The sequence below is a fragment of the Oncorhynchus masou genome, chromosome 12, assembly GCF_036934945.1.
Source record: "Oncorhynchus masou masou isolate Uvic2021 chromosome 12, UVic_Omas_1.1, whole genome shotgun sequence".
Lineage (NCBI taxonomy): Eukaryota > Metazoa > Chordata > Actinopteri > Salmoniformes > Salmonidae > Oncorhynchus > Oncorhynchus masou.
The window spans coordinates 49,626,513-49,643,826 of record NC_088223.1 but is presented as its reverse complement, the minus strand read 5'-3'; the positions used below and the strand labels follow the sequence as shown (position 1 = coordinate 49,643,826).

The 17,314-nt window shown below is 42.9% G+C and overlaps 1 protein-coding gene across 3 annotated transcripts; it reads left to right on the top strand.

Moving 5' to 3' along the window:
* The first annotated feature begins 3,147 nt into the window (after nt 1–3,147).
* On the top strand, nt 3,148–16,891 carry LOC135550274 (cationic amino acid transporter 3-like). Of its 3 annotated transcripts, none has more exons than XM_064980934.1 (12): nt 3,148–3,278; nt 10,044–10,418; nt 10,573–10,734; nt 10,886–11,069; nt 11,248–11,366; nt 11,585–11,807; nt 11,958–12,097; nt 12,395–12,497; nt 12,685–12,914; nt 13,037–13,203; nt 13,305–13,413; nt 13,702–16,891. In XM_064980934.1, the coding sequence occupies exons 2-12, from the start codon at nt 10,052–10,054 to the stop codon at nt 13,848–13,850; spliced, it is 1,953 nt and encodes a 650-aa protein (XP_064837006.1). In that variant the 5' UTR covers nt 3,148–3,278; nt 10,044–10,051; the 3' UTR covers nt 13,851–16,891. The 3 variants fall into 3 exon arrangements, with proteins under 3 accessions (XP_064837006.1, XP_064837005.1, XP_064837004.1); XM_064980933.1 differs by having other exon boundaries at nt 10,011–10,418; XM_064980932.1 differs by having other exon boundaries at nt 9,969–10,418.
* The last annotated feature ends 423 nt before the right edge of the window (nt 16,892–17,314 follow it).

Genomic DNA, 17,314 nt, shown 5'->3' with positions numbered 1-17,314 from the left:
GGGATTGTATATGGTTCTCATTTGCATTTTGTATGTTTTATTTTTTTCTAGTGCATTTCCTTATGTCGCCAGTTCTTATGTGGCCAGCTAATTATGGAAGTAGAATGGCATCTCTGTTTCAAGAGATTATCTTATGGAAACACAGTTCTTGGCGAAAGAAAGTCCATATTTTCTAATGAACCTAGTATTTTCCAGCAATCACAGTCCTTGTAAAAACACACAAGCTCTTTTAATAACAATTTAATAGGTCCGCAAGTTTTTACGATTACACTACGTGGACAACCAAAGTGCTGTAGTGTGTGTGGATGTATGGGGTTACTTTGTTAAAGTTGAACCTCTTCAATTTAATTTAGTAGCGTACTCCAGGAATCGACAGGATTAACAGGGAGGAGGGGAATGTAGTCAGGTGGATTAAATGTACCCCAAAAATAGCTTTTGATGTGTGCCTTGACCTGTATAGTGCATGGTTCAAAAATAACAAGACACAATTTTCCCAAATAACCGTCTGTTAAGTTTTAATTGAAAGTGTCATTAAGACTAGTAGGATTTTCCACTCCTTTGTAGCCACCCGCATATGCAGTGGTCACTCAGTTACTTTAGCAGGGTATAAAATGTGGGTGGAGGAAATGATCAGCTAAGGGCTGTTCATGAACAACTATTAATAGGAATCAGGGATTGACATTAAAGTCTGAAATGCACTTGTCCTCCACGTACACAGTGGAGGAATCAAAAAGTTTAGTTCTGAAATTCTTCATATTTATTTCAGTCAAAAAAATATATAATCTCAGGCTCAATTTGCCTGTCTTTCACTTAAACAATGGGTAAGAACCATTGTGTCTTGTCATTTTTAGGCTATTGGAATTCTTTGCAGTTTGGTTGTTTCCATTATTCTTTTTAAATCACCTGCCCAATGGGGAAACCTTGGAGCAGGTTTAACTTGACTTCAGTTCACTTGCCCCAGGCAATAGGACAACCCTTAATGTCAAGCCCTGGCCCTGGGAATGCTAGGGTTACAAACACAACACACTTTTTCATTTGAACATGCATTCATGTCCCCATGTCAAATGTCTTGGACTATAGTGCTACACAAAAATGATAATGTATGTGTGGTCATCTGGTTGTGAAGTAAAGTTTAGCTTTTGCAGAACCTATGACGAAAACTAGAGTGCACATTTGATGCCAATCGAGACTGACTCAGAATATCTACTGAAGGCAAAAACCCACAAGGCTGTCTTTGATCTCCAGGCCTTGTCCTGTTCAATGAAAGCAGACAGAATGGATGAGCTGTATGGGACAGCAGTGAGATTAGCAGTGTTATGTTAATGGCGCAGATGCAGATACAATCCCAGAATGTAAGGCTGTAGCCTGGTTTTCAGCGGTGACGCTTGTTTTATTTAGAGAGACATGCAGTTTTGTTAGCTTGATAAAGTGGAAGTTAATTGAAAGAGCAACTCCATGCTGGCCTGAAGGGAGGCAGATGTCACTGAGCAAGGACAATAGGTTGGGTATTACCCAAAGTTAAAGGGCAATTCCGCCACTTTTCAACCTCATATTCATTATCTCAAACATAATACCCGTGTCTACATAATATGAAAAAAGCAAGACAGAAGATCCTAATTACTGCTTCTCTGTAACCATGTTTCCATCCAGTTTTTATGCCAGTAAAATCATAGCGAAAACTGAAAATATATCTGTGATTGAAACAGGACGTTTTGTTATTTTTTTTAAATGCAGACAGATAATTTGTTAGTTCGACATGATGGGATCTTTTTGGGTCGGTAAAATTAATTATGCGAGAAATGGCAGTGGAAGCACCTTTTTATGTGCAAATATTTCTATAATAACCATATCGAAGTAAACTTGGAGTCACGTGACTCGGGAAAAGATGCAGTTTATCAGGCTACAGATAAAATAACTTGAACTTCACAGGGTGGTGAAAGTGCACGTTAATCTTGATGCTCCTTTCCAATACATATCTATTGATGCTTGACTGACCTTTGATAAATAAAAATATTCTCGTTTTTAGTCTACCCATAATAATCTCATCATGTAGATTAGTCTACCTGCACTGTTTGGCTAGAGCGCAAATGTCAAGACCATAGTAGGTACGTTTGCTATTTTTAACGCAACAGTTTTCGTGACAAAACTATCCGTGGAGTTAAAAATGTGATTGAAGCACATTGATCTTTAGATTATTATTTGGAACATGAGCAAAAAAATAAATTTTGTGTGAACTACATCATAATGCAGTGAAGTCCGTTTGGTGGAAACATTTTCTTTAGGAATGTAGTTAATTAAAAATAGTAAAAAAATAGAAATAGTAAAGTACAGATACCCCAAAAAACTACTTAAGTAGTACTTTCAAATATTTTTACTAAGGTTCTTTACACCACTGGTAGACACTGATATTGTGATGGGGAGATAATGAAAATGAGTTTGAAAAGTATTAGAGTTGCCCTTTCAACTCAAAATATTACAGTGTGTTTTCTTCTTTCCTATCATGGTCTGATTGGTGGGAGTAATATACCTCTCCTGTTGTGGAGTTTGCATGCCAGTGAGATTTCAGGATTGGGAAGGGCATATGTCATACCATCAGTATAGCCTCATTAAACATGGTCATTGCACATCTAACACTCCAGACAAGGGCATTGAGTGCAGAGATGAAGAAGAACAATTTCCCCCCCTTCTATTAATCCGGTTGACAAAGCAACAGCGGATATAGTGAAAAGCCCTTGGAGCTAGCTCAGTTGCTGGAGTGAAAGATCTTGAAAAGGGAATGACATGCACTCACACGCACAACGGGCTTGAAAGGGCATAATGGCTGCACACCTCTCCTGGATTTGTAGTAGAATTTCTCTGAATTTTGCTTTTAAAAAACAATGTAAAGATCAAAGTGTGGGTCTATCTCAATCATTTTCAAAAAAGCTTCCTCTCCCTGTTGCATTTCCTTCATTTGAACCGTCGCGAAAGGAGTCGAGAAATTAAAGCGTAATGGCGTTTCGCCTCGTATGTTTTAAGATCAGTGCAATTTGTGGCGGGGAGGCGAATCGAGGAAGCCACTGTAGTACATTGGAGATGCACCCTGGAATACATGAATGGTTTGCGCCACTCGACAAAGGCGAGGGTTGTTTATACTACGAATATCTACGTCACTGTGTCCGCCCTGTTAACCAAAAAAACCGACACACATTAACTAAGGAACGCGGGTTGTTTCATCAGCGAACGTGAAGTCAACTGTATTTGGTCGTGTTGTCGAGCCTTCCAAAGTAAACCCAAAGGTAAAGTAACAAACACTACACATTTTTTTTTAATTGTACTGAAAAGTATGTGCTTACGCTTCGATGTGGTGGTCCATGTGTAGAGACTCCGTAGTATTTTACTCGCGCTCATTCTGACGCAATCATACCCTCGTGTGTTGTCAGAAACGCTTAACTTTAGCAAACTATTATAACGATATTCACTTTTAAAACCGTACATTACTGGTTACGTATTTTAGGGGTTAGAATAGTCATTAGGCTGTTCATTTTGAAATAAATAGTTAGATGGGTCCCTAAGGTTTTCCAACAAACGTTAGTTACCAATACCATTGCTCGCGAGGCGGTTGTTTTTAGCGGGGAACGTTCATTTAGCATATTGGCTATTAACGGTAGCTAGGTAACGTTATAATCGAAGATGTGCTGTGTAAACTAGTTCGTTGCAGCAACGTGGATTTCTTGTCGGGTGTGAAAACTGCCGCGTGCCATCATTAATTGTTTTACTTGCTAGCTATCAAACAAAGTCCTCGGTCAACTAGTTCAATTTACTTTGCTAGCTAACGTTAGTTAGATAATGTTATCTAGCTATAACTATCGTCAGGTAGAAATGTACACATCAGCGAACTGTAGACATGCATGTGTGCAACCTGTAAACTTTATCTTAACAGTGGGAAAGCAACTGGTTTAACTAATCACAAACAACGTTCATAATATACCAGTCCAGTTAGACAATAGATGGGTCCTTGGCTTGACTACTGCAGCTAACCGCATTATTTTTTTAACATGTTGCATCAGCTATTGCATCAGCTTGAGTTCGCTAGCTAGCAGGAATTTATAGTTGCTGCTGTTAACTAGCCACAACTAGCAATGTGTTACACGTCACATTCACCCTCAGTACTCCCTGGTCTGTGTGTTGAAAGTTGTTCGCCCTCAGTCTCATGTCAGACGGTTGTTCATGGATCGCCAGCCCAATATGTACTCTTAAGGAACTGTACCGCTTTACTTAGTAATTGTTTCATGTGCAGGTTGGTCGTCATGCAGAGGAACATTTTTGTTTTATTGTAAGGGGGATTGAAGGCATTTATTTGGTTACCCTAGTATTCTAAGCTGATGGATGGAAATACAAATTTGCTGGGACATTTTCTGAAATGTTCAGGGGCAAATTTGCCCCAAGCTCTGTGTAGACTGGTCATGGCAGAGGCATTGGACATTGAGGAAGAAGGAAGGGATCCTGTTGGCTCTGTTCCAGTGGCTTGAAGTTCACTCATAGCAGTAGTCTTCTTTTGACTAGAAAACGGATTGCACCATAGCATCAAACAGCTAGACAACCATTGACTGTCTGTGATGCATGAAGTGTGCCGCCCATCACATCGCTCCAAGGGTGACCTCGCCCACTGAGATGAGAATGCTGAAAGGGCACTGTGCACCAGCCTATTAAAGTATCCACTCCCCCAATGAACATCTGAAAAAGCATCATAAAAGGGGCAAGAAACACCATGTGTAGGTGTTAAAATAATTTCCTTGTCTGCTTAATGTTTAATACATGGTAATTGTACCCACAAATTGCATGGTGAGCCAGTTTGTCAAATGAAGTCAGCAATCATTAGTTGAACATAAAATGCAGGGCTGGAGTAAAGCTGTCATTTTGAGGCATTTTCAAATCTGGTTATGTTATACAGTGCACCCATTAATTGATATGCTTGTTACAGTGAACATTTTTGAAGATTATAGCAGTGGTGCCTGGACTTTGCATACTGTTTTGAAAGCCTGTCGAGGACAAGTGACAGGCAGAACCACCCGTATCACTCACGTTCTCTGTCCCACACTCCAGGACTGAGAGGTGCAAGAACGCACTTTTTAGGAACCAGTAAATGGTGGCGTGATTTCAGCGCAGTGTATCTTTAAAATATTTTGACTCAAAACACGAGGAGACGGTGAAATAACTTATTTATTGAATAACATCTCATTAGTCTATTGCACTTTACTAAAGCACTGTGGATGACTTTACAAGAAGATACATGTTTTTTCTATTGCATGCCACCAACTGAGTAACTTAGTGGCACCCGTCTAAATAATGTCAAGGGTCTGGGTCGGATTGGATATGATTGTTATCTCTGGTATGTATTACTTTAACTGACTTGTCCGGAAGGGCCTGTACAGATCTGAACACGATAATTTTTGCTGCTGCTCTTTCTTTTCATGAGTGGGGTGTGGAACGTGTAGTTTGTTGTTGGCCATTCATAAGTCATCAAAGTGGCAATAGTCTACAGTCATAGAGCCTCCATGTGTGGCCAAAGTAAGGAGATATCTAATAAATGGAAGATGGAATGAAAAATTAAAGGAGAAGGATATGCTGAGAGCGAACAGGCTGCTACTTAATTTTTTGAATGGAGTTATTTGTAAATGTAGGTATTGCGTCGCACAATTTTAAAATGTATATATATTTTTTAACTTGGGGGGAGAATACTTCCTTGCCATAGCCCTGACTGGCTTTAAACATGCGCTTGTCTGAGGTGTCGGACTAGACAACAGTTGCTATCAGATTTGACCGCTGTGGTTGGTCGCTCAAAATTATGGGATGGGGCTTAGCATAGGGTACATTTTGGGGAGGTACTACCTAAATTGCTCAAATCTCAATTTACGATCCTGACTTTATGACAAATTGTGCTATTTACACTTTGTAGTAAATTTTTACACTGTTTTTGACTATCAATGTAACATCGGTCGTTTTGAAGCAGTGAAGTAGGTTTTTGAGGTCAGCTGCCTTTTAATAAATCTTATCTTAATTGTGTGTAATTATTTGTCTAAATTTGGTCCATATCCATGTATTTCAGTGTCTATTGCTTGGTTTCCATCCAATTTGGCAACATTTTCATTCAAATGGTCTCAAACAAGTGCTGTGTTCCCACCAAATGGACTTATTGCAGATACAAATTAGTGGGTCACAGTGCACACAATATACCTTTTCACTTAATTTTTTATGTCCCGAAAAACATCTAAAGTTCAATGTGTTTCCATTGCATTTTCAACTCTCGATAGTTTTGTCACAAAACTGTTGCGACAAATAGCAAATGTACCTACTCTGGTCTTGGCGCATGTGCTCTAGCCACCAGCTTGCATTGTGGGTAGGCAAGTCTACATGATGACATCATCAGTTTGGATAAGTGAGAATGTTTTTATTTGTCAAGCATCACTTGTCAAGTCGCCAGATTCAGACCCTCAATATTTATTGGAAAGGAGCATCAAGATCCCCATGCACTTTCACCACCCTGTGAACTTCCTCATAAGTTATTTAATCTCTAGCCTAATAAACTGCATGGTTTTCTAATTCGCTCTGGGAGGACCACACACCATATCATTGCGTGACTCTACGTCCATTTCTTTCATGATTTAATTGTACAGACAAAGATCCCACCATGTTGAATGAACAAATTGTACCAAAACATCCTATTTCAGTCATAGCTGTTGTGATTTATTATTTTATAAGGTTTGACATAACTGGATGGAAACTGCCACGAGGGAATAAAAATAAACGTGATCCTACCTACCAGTGAGCAGGAACACTAACCAATAACGGAATCCACTCTTTCCACTTTATAGAGTATCATAAGTTAGCTAACGATGAGGGCCTAGGTCTTAACTTTTGTTTATTTCATATGCTATCATAAAGCCTAGGAAGCTTAGGACACCCTGATAACAAACTAGGCTAATCATAATACCGTATCGTGATGGCAGAGTTGAGGCTAGACAGTGAGTCAAAAAAAAGTGCTTTGTGTGGAGTGAGCAACAGTCTGTAATGAGATTCAGAGCTAAGATAATCCTCTTAGTCTGTTGCAGCATGTGCTTTGGAAAAGCTCAGTGAGGCAAATAATATACAGTATCTGCGGAAGCTTCCGCTGGGTGGTTACTTGTGTGCTGGAAGTCCTAGTTAAAGGCCTTATAACATACACCTAAATCTAATCTTTATGGTATTAGGTAGCAATACCATGGCTCTCTTGTCCCCCTGTGGCAGAGGTGAGCAATATTTGGAACATCGAATAGCAATCAAATTACAGTATCGAATCTCGATACATTTCGTATCGGCACCTAAATATTGTGATAATATCGTATTGTGATGTCCCTAGCAATTCCCAGCCCAAGTATTAGGCAATTAGACTAGGCCTAGTTTTAATGCTTTTTAAGTGGTTGAAGTACTCCTACCCATTGTATACTATAGCCTACCTATTACAGGAAAAGAGTCCCACTAAACCCTTTGGCCTGGAGGCTCCAATGAGCATGCCTGATTTTGAGCATCCAGGTGGTAAATTAGAGGAGCTGCGTGTTGGTGTCTTCACAACCTGGTCTGAAGCCGCCGCTGTTTCAGAGGCCAGCCACCCCTCGTGAAGACCACAAGGAAAAGATTAGCCTAGTTGGTCTAGGTGACGCAGGGTGGCCTACCTCCAGAGCTTACTGTGTGGGCAGAACAGACTAAACCTCTCAGGCGCCGCACATTAATCGCAGGCAGGGGTACTCCCAGAAGTGAACCTTTCCCAGGGCTGGAGATGATGCCTGCCCTGCCCGCCGGCCTCCTAAAACAGCTAATGCAACTCTTCAGGAGAGCAGACCCTGTATGCGGTTTGTCTTGCCTAACTATTCCGTTGTTCAATCATAATCCCTGGAGAGCACAGCCATGGTGTTTTTTTTGTGTGTGATTTTTTTAAAACACTGTTTTAAGTTACAAGGTGGATATGCCAGGCCCATGCAGACTTCAGTAAGGAGGCCATTGTGCATGTCCAAGTGCAGGATGGAATATAGTTGGTTGCATCATTGTGATCCAATCACGGACGCTAGCCCAGGCTGACTGCCTGATCAAACCAGCGTTGACTATTTTCCCTGTAGACAGTTTGTGACAGTGACAACAATGCCTGATACATGAAAGTTATTTTTGAACAGTTTTAATTTCCTGATACCTTCAGAGACCAGGGGATATGTTTATTTTGTACAGACATTCCTCCTTTTTTTGTTCTGTGTTTGCAAATTGTTTTCTCAATAACCTTCCGGTGATTGTGCATAGTGTCCTATGGATAACAACATAGAATGGGCCGAAAACGTTTATTATTATTATAGGTGTTAGAGGCTAAGCTACACCTCCAAGTCACCAACCTTTTGTGGAGTGTTTGGTGTGCTGCTGAAGAGGCAGTGTCTCAGATATCTCGAATAAGCAGTACCCATGATGACCTTACGGTTGGTCGGGACAGGGACCAGACATTCTGTGCAGCGTGCTTAATGTCAACATGGAGCTGTGTGGACAGCTGCTGCCAGTTAGACAAGGTCATGTGACCAGAGCCTCCAATGCTTATGAGGTGGTTGTGTGTGAGTGTCCCTGCAGTCTGGCACCTGCACAGATAGCGATGCTGTCTGTCCTTGAGCTGAAGGGGGCCGGGGTTTGTTGTAACTGGTGCTATCAGGATTAGTCAGCGATGCCCCTAGTGATGCCAAAACGCTACGTCGCTGACGTGAATGCTATGATTTAGTTGTCGTTAACACTGGATTGCTGAGCAAAAGTTTTGCTTCAAATGTTGCGCTGTTGTCACTTTTTTCTTTTTGTGGGACATGCTAGATGTAATAGAATGTGGGATACCAATTTGAAGACTTGTTATAACACTTGAGTTGTGTCGTGTTTCTGCTAGTTTAGGGCCAATCTACTGCCTAGCTCTTGGAGGATGGCAAATGAACCTTGTGAACCTAGATAAACCAGATTTTTCATATTATCTATCTAGGCTAAATGCCAAGTGGTTGTATCACTTCATTTGGTTTTGAACTGTAACTCTGTATTTTGACATGATATGGGCCTCTATTCAAGATAGTCTATTGCGTACTACCATGTAATAGACTACACAACGATTGTTTCTGATGACTAAAGGTGGTCGGCATGTGGGCAATTCCATGGTAATGGAATTTCGCGGAGACTCAGATTGTTCACTTTGAAATGTATGCCAAACCACCATTTTGATTTCAAAGTTGAACAAATCATCGCGCTCCATGGACAAGGACTACTTTGTAAAAATAAATATTTTTTTTTATAAAAGTACACGCATTTTACACAAGCACATTTTATAAGAAGAACTGCAGTTATAAAATTTGCTAGCAGAATACAACTGAGGGAGATTTTACTGTAATTCTGTTACCAAAGTTTGTAAAAGTTGTTCAACTTTTGGTTTGGCATACGTTTTTAAAGTGAAGAATCTGAGTCATTGGGAATTGCCCATGTCTTTTAAAATTGTAGTCCTCCAGTAAGGTTATTAGTGAATAGCGAGGCACAGCGAGATTGGTGTTCACTATCGTGTCTGCTTATCGAAGCTCTCTACCGGTCAGGTCATGTTTAGAAACATTTTTTACAAAGCACTATTGAAGGTGGAGAAATGTAATTCTGGGAAGACTCATAATAGCAGCATGCTGTTCCTTAGAAGAATGTGGTTTGCTTGTCTGGAAACCTGCAGGAGGGGAATTAAAACATTACTGGAATTACCCGAGTAGGAGGAACCAATACGAGTGTGGCACCATACAGAAATGTAACGTATCAACTTGACTAAATACGCACATGAGAGCTAATCAGTCAGTTCGGTATCCCAGAGACGGTTGGTTTGCAAACAAGGGATCTGCTCGAAATAAAGTAAAGCAACAACAGCTAGCTTAAACTGTAGCCTAATCTGCTTCCTTTCTGTTTGATCATAGGATCTCTCCTGTTCCGTCTTAACTCTTCGCCGCTCTGCTCAGTCAACCCCTTCAGCTTTGCTGCTCCCTCCGCAGACGCGACCATGGTAGACAAGATGGCCTCCTTTGGCCGGATCTTGTTGCGACGCAGGGTACTGGACTGCTCCGATGAGGGAAGCCGATTCGCCCGCTGCCTCTCCACGCTGGACCTGGTGGCCCTGGGGGTGGGCTCTACGCTAGGGGCAGGGGTGTACGTCCTAGCTGGTGAGGTAGCCAGGGAGAAGGCTGGTCCTGCCATCGTGCTCTGCTTCCTCATCGCTGCGCTCTCCTCCATGCTGGCCGGACTCTGTTACGCCGAGTTTGGCGCCCGCGTACCCAAGACTGGTTCGGCGTACCTGTACAGCTACGTGACGGTTGGCGAGATCTGGGCTTTTATCACGGGGTGGAATCTCATCCTCTCCTATGTCCTCGGTGAGTTTGTAGATTGGAAATTGCTTCCGTTTTCAAATGCTTTTGCGTTGAGCCACAATGTTCACTGTGGTTAGTCTCTAGTCTGCCTTATCCTCTTGAGTTTGGTCGACGGTTTCCATGACGTTAACTTCTTCTTCTCCATGGTCCTTTTTAGGTACAGCCAGTGTGGCCCGAGCCTGGAGCTCTAATTTCGATAGCCTGGTGGAGCAGAGGATATCAGACTTCTTCAGGTCGTCTATGGCCATGAGCGCCCCAGGGGGGGTGCTGGCTGAATACCCGGACCTGTTTGCGCTCATCCTCGTGCTCTTATTAACTGGTGAGGACTTCCGTCAACTAAAATGTATAGTGCTGGGGGAGGCAACACATAAGTTATAGCCTCATTGTAAAAGCTTGCATGTATTGTAACGTACATGTACCTAATGCGACTTGATTTGTGTCTCCTAATGCCATACTGTTGCTTCTTCCAGGGCTGCTGGCGTTTGGCGTGAGTGAGTCGGCTCTGGTGAATAAGATCTTCACAGGGGTCAACCTGGTGGTGCTGGGCTTCGTCATCATCTCAGGCTTTGTGAAGGGAGACACAGTTAACTGGAACCTTACTTTGGAGGACTTTAACAATGCCAGTAACACCAACATGTCCAGCTTATCCAAAGAGTGAGTCCTCCAATACAGATTAATACCGGCTGAGATTTAGCCAGAGATTCCATTATAGGGCACTACCATTGACTAAATCATGCTTTCATGTGTCTAGCTGTGTTTTAATCTCTGCATTTGGCTTCAGAAATAAAACCATATAGTTGACTCGTCTCCCTGCCGCCTCTATGTCCCTCAGGGTTGTGGATAAGACGTTTGGCACTGGTGGTTTTGCTCCTTTTGGCCTCCGTGGCATTCTGTCTGGTGCTGCCACGTGTTTCTATGCCTTTGTGGGGTTTGACTGCATCGCCACTACAAGTGAGTTATTTACTGTGCTCCAAAGCTAAACATTAGATAGGACCATGTCGTTTGTTCTCAGTAGATTGAGCGCTCACTTACATGCCACTTAATCAAAATGTAGCTTTTTTTTAATATGGTGGCCAATTTCCGCTAAATAGTTGGAATGTATAGTTGGTTGTTACTCTCTCATAGTTCCAGACAAATAAATGTTGTGCCTTGCCCCCCCCCCCCCCCAGGCGAAGAGGCTAAGAACCCAACTCGCTCCATCCCTGTGGGCATCGTGGCCTCTCTGCTCATCTGTTTCTTCGCCTACTTCGGGGTCTCTGCGGCCCTCACACTCATGATGCCCTACTACCTGCTGGACACAAAGAGCCCCCTGCCAAAGGCCTTCATCCACGTAGGCTGGCCTGCCGCTCACTACATCGTGGCTGTGGGCTCCCTCTGTGCTCTCTCCACCAGGTCAGTTAGGCCGATAGACCGCACTATGGCTACTGTTCTGTAGCTCCCTTGTCTTCTACACTCCTCAGTACTTGGTGTTCTTGTCAAGCTATCAAATGCACTCCCTTTGTTACGTGTGTGTATATAATGTTGGTTTTGTTGTCCTCCTAGCCTGCTTGGGTCCATGTTCCCCATGCCGAGGGTTATCTACGCCATGGCAGAGGATGGGCTCCTGTTCCGTGGCCTGTCCCGCATGAACGCGCGTACCAAGACGCCCCTGATGGCCACCATCGTCTCTGGCTGTGTGGCATGTGAGTTCAGCCCCCCACCCTCGGTTCATTCATCTGGTTCTGCTCTACTACCTCTGGGTTCCACTGTAGTCAACTCCTGCTGTTATGTTTTTGTATGAAACTATGAATGTGCAGCAGGAGGGAAGCCTGTCGAAATAGACCCTTTGATCAGTGGAATGCTTTTTAAGTGTTTTTTTTTTTTCTTTTCATTGTTTTTGAATGCCGGAATAACTAGAGTAAATAACCAACTGAGGGGATGTGGATTGTGTTTTCTATAGTATGTATGATGGTAATGCTCATTGTCCCCTCTCACTGTAGCTCTGATGGCCTTCCTCTTTGACCTGGCTGCCCTGGTTGACCTCATGTCCATAGGGACACTGCTGGCCTACTCACTAGTGGCCATCTGTGTGCTCATCCTCAGGTGGGTAACGACTTGTACCGCTTTTTCTTTTAAATATACTATAATGCCTAACACCGCATTTTTTGGTATTGAAATTATGATTTGTCTCCAATTATGTGATTTGCTAATGGTGTTTGACATTCTCAGTAAGATTACTTCTCATGGTCCAGGAAACTGACCTGCTCTTCCCTCCTGTCCGTGTGTCCAGGTACCAGCCGGGCACCCTGAGCTCGTCCAGTCAGAGTGAGAAGCTGGTGGAGCTGGTGGGAGGGGAGAAGGTGGCCGTGTCCGGGCGAGACAGCGGTGACGAGGACGGCCTGGATCTGGAGGACCGACCCCTCCGGGAGAAGTTCACCCCCCGCCGCCTCCTCTTCCCCAGCGGGAATCTACCCACTAAGATCTCTGGGAACATCGTCTATGCCACCACGGCCATTATCTGTGAGTGACGCCTCTTCTCTTTCTCTCTCACTTATGACGTTGTAATGCAGTTGACCACGGGTTGTTTTCAAAGTGGCTCTTTTTTAGAGAAAGCACATTTTGATTCTCCATTCGTCCTCTAGCGGTGCTCATCACTGTGCTGTGTGTGGTGTTGGCGGGGAAGCTGGATGAGTTGATCGAGGTTCAGCCTGTGTGGGTCACGGTGTGTGTAGTACTGGCCTTGCTCTGTGCCCTTTGTGTCGTCATCATCTGGAGGCAACCCGAGAGCAAGGAGGCTCTCACCTTCAAGGTTAGTTTCTGGATACTTCAGTGTTTGTTCACACCTTATAACCAATTCATAATACAACTTGTACGCAGTAAAACAACTCACATGTTCCACCCCCCCCCCAGGTGCCCTTGTTGCCTTGGCTGCCTCTGTTCAGTGTCTTTGTCAACATCTACCTCATGATGCAGCTGGACCTGGCTACGTGGTGTCGCTTTGCTGTTTGGATGGGCATTGGTAAGTTAGATTTCCTACTCTGTAATGTAATGTTTCTAAATTCACAATCGAATCACATGTTAATCATGGAATCCGCTGTAGTGGAAACCGTCTGCCCCATGGTCAATGTAATTGCAGTACATATTCTGCTGTTCTATCGCACGTGCAATGATGCCGGGGTGGATGGGGGGGGCTGCTGTTTGTTTGCAGTAACTTTGTAATATCACAAACCGACGTGGCAGATTCACCATTTTAAACATTCCCTCTTTAATTCAGTCTACTTCATTCCTCTCTTTCTCCTTCCCTCAGGATTTGCAATCTACTTCTGCTACGGGATCTGGCACAGCAGCGAGGCAGTCAACAGCACCCCCCGGAAATACGAGCCTGCCCTCCAGACCAAGAAGAAGCCCATCTACCTGGGGAGAGACGAGAGTGAGGCGGAGGGGATGAACCCCTGAACGGCTAGGGGCTGGAGGAAACCCCACACGTTATACCACTGAAGGGAAGGCAGACAATTCAACTGACACTGCAATGTGTGTCTCTAGATTGGTTACCTTTCATTTTTGGGAGATCTGTCTTACACTTTATTGGACAGTTGATGAGTAATACTTTCAACACTTAAAGTTGCTATTAACATTACTAGTGATTTTTTTTATTTTTTATTTATTAACCGTTAGTCTCTTGCTAGTTGGTGGCCGTGCCTCCAATTGTTAGCCCCCCCGGGGCCTCCAGCAGCAATATGCTGTACAGGATCTGTTGGTTGGGGCCATATGTATTACTGGGTACCAGTGTGTCTGTGGGGTTTACAGTCTTGGTCAGGGCCTCCGTAGACTTGTTAACAGTGCCGAGGCCCGACGTGGGCGTTTTGTTTTTGGGATGACTGTCGTAGACGAGCTGTCCTCCACCTGCCAAAGAGCAACCGATTTGACAGTAGTACCTTGTGCACCTAGTTGCAGAAACAAGAATTTTTGTTGTTGGTGTCAGCTTCTTCAGTAAGCTGCATGAGATGGAAATATCACCATGGAGACCTCAAACTACATATCCTATAATGTTAAAGGCGTTTATGAACAATCTGTTGCCGGTGATTCTTTCTGTCGTACATTTTGTCTTCGAACGTATGGTAAAAATAGTCAAAGTAATGATGTATGTTATCATTTTCATGGTGATGTAAGTCCCTGTGTTACTTGCCTCTGAGGTCCATCCAAAGAATTGACTGAGGTAAAATCAACCTTTTGAGGGTGATAACGCATCCCAGCACCTCTGCACTGTCTGCTGAATAATCTTTAATTTCGGTATCATCATTGGGGCTGTTCTGTACTCTTGTAAACCCCTTTTATATGCATTTCTATTTCTCTGGAGTTTTGATTTACAAATTTGAGCTACCCTTTTTATATGTAAATACTTGAGTTTGAGATCTCTGCCTCGATTGCTTGAGCTGTCTACAGACGTAGATTTAACTGTCAAACAAAGAAATTACCTGCGTGATCTCGACAATGCGCTGTATTGAGTCTTTTTTTTAAAGGCAGTGATTTTAGTCCTGGTCAGCTATTACCACTAATATTACTTTAGTTGTAGCTTCTTGTGAACCTATTTTCACAAACATTTTTAGTTTCCATTGAAACTTGCTCTTGGCAGCTTGGCTGTCGAGTTTGCATCATTTTAGTCATATTTTCCTGCTCTGCCCTTCAACTGACTTTAATCGAGTAATGTGCTTTTTATAGATGTTTTGTGTTCTTTACGTGTACTCTTGATTACCCCCTTGCTTTTAATGTGTTACTGTATATAGCAAAACTTGCTTCACCAAATAATTGACAGGTCTACTCGTGAATCTATTTGTTAAGTCACTAGTTGTGGTGCTGCTTGACCAAATGACATTTTGCTTTGGAGACACTGGTTCAAGAACATGAGTATGACCAGCAAAAACTGGTCTCTAAATTTGAACTTTATTTGCTCATCTCCAAAGACCCTGGAGATGGCGAGGATAATTGATAGATATGGTATTGTAGTACAGTAATAACTGTAGATAATAACTGTAGATGTACAGTGTGTAGAGCTGTATTTTTATAAGTAGAATATGCTGTATATTATACAAATGGATATGTTTTATAGTTGTGCTTCTTGGCATTACTTTTAACATCGTTTCTTGAGGGTTTGTTAGACATCTCCAAAAGAAACCGTTTCCTAAAAATGCCTACCACCTCAAAGATCCCACTGGCTGGTAAATATATATACTGTAAATACACTGCATGACCAAAAGTATGTGGACACCTGTTCGTCAATCATCTCAGTCCACAAACATGGGCATTAATATGGAGTTGGTGTTTCTCTCTCTCCCCCCCCCTCCTTTGCTGATATAACAGCCTCTACTCTTCTGGGAAGGGTTTCCACCAGATGTTAGAACATAGCTGTGGGGATTTGCTTCTATTCAGCCATGAGCATTAGTGAGATCAGGCACTGATGTTTGGCAATTAGGCCTTGCTCGCAGTTGGCGTTCCAATTCATCCCAAAGATGTTCGATGGGGTTTAGGGCAGGCCTCTTTGCAAGCCAGTCAAGTTCTTCCACACCGATCTCGACAAACCATTTCTGTATGGAACTCGCTTTGTGCACGGGTGCATTGTCATGCTGAAACAGGAAAGGGCCTTCCCCAAACTGTTGCCACAGTTGGAAGCACAGAACCGTCTAGAGTGTCATTGTATTCTGTAGCATTAAGATTTCCCTTCGCTGAAACTAAGTGGCCTAGCCCAAACCAGAAAAAATGCCCCCGGCCATTATTCCTCCTCCACCAAACTTTACAGTTGGCGCTATGCATTCAGGCATGTAGCCTTCTCCTGGCATCCAGATTTGTTTGTCGGACTGCCAGATGGTAACAGGTGATTCATCACTCCAGAGAACGCTTTTCTACTGCTCTCGGGTCCAATGGTGGTGAGCTTTACACCGCTCCAGCTGACGCTTGGCATTGCGCGTGGTGATCTTAGGCTTGTGTGCGGCTGCTCGGCAATGGAAATCTATTTCATGATGCTCCTGACAGTTATTGTGCTGATGCTGCTTTCAGAGGCAGTTTGTAACCCTGTAGTGAGTGCAATCGAGAACAGACTATTTTTACAGGCTTCAGCACTCACCGTTCCCGTTCTGTAAGCTTTTGTTGCCTACCACTTCATGGCTGAGGCGTTCCTGTAGATGTTTCCACTTCACAATAACAACACTTACAGTTGACCGGGGCAGCTCTATGGGCAGAAATTTGACAAACTGACTTGTTGGACAGGTGGCATCCTATGAAGGTGCCACGTTGAAAGTCACTGAGCTCTTCAGTTAGGCCAATCTTTTGTCTATAGAGATTGCATGGCTGTGTGCTTGATGCTATACGCCTGTCAGCAACGGGAGTGGCTATAATAGACAGACACTATTTGTGAAGGGGTGTCCACATACTTTTGTGTAATTGCCTGTATAAATGAGCTGTATTTTCATTGTTCTTTTCTAAATAAAATGGTTAACTATCAATTCTATGCCTTTTTGATTCTCAAGAATAAATGGAATTGTTTTAGAAAATTCATAATCCTATCAAGCGGGGGAGGGAATACATCCATAGAACAAATTGCCCTCATCTACAGATCCACAACTTTTGAATGTTGTATGTACAGGTAACTGCCAGAAGAGTTTCAATGTGCCTTGAAGGGATGGGAAACCATGTACATTTATTATTTATTTTTTTACATTTATTGATGGTCCCTAAATAGCCCCATTGAGATATCAAAAGTGAAACCAAATGTACCATGGTCAGTGCTTCAAATGAATGATTACTTGGGTGCTGCCAGATGTGGGCAGGATTGAAATAACCCAAGGAAAATGTACGTACCCTTCCTTCTGTTACATACCCTTATTTCATAATCTTGCAAATTACGTTTTGAAAGGGACTGACTTTGA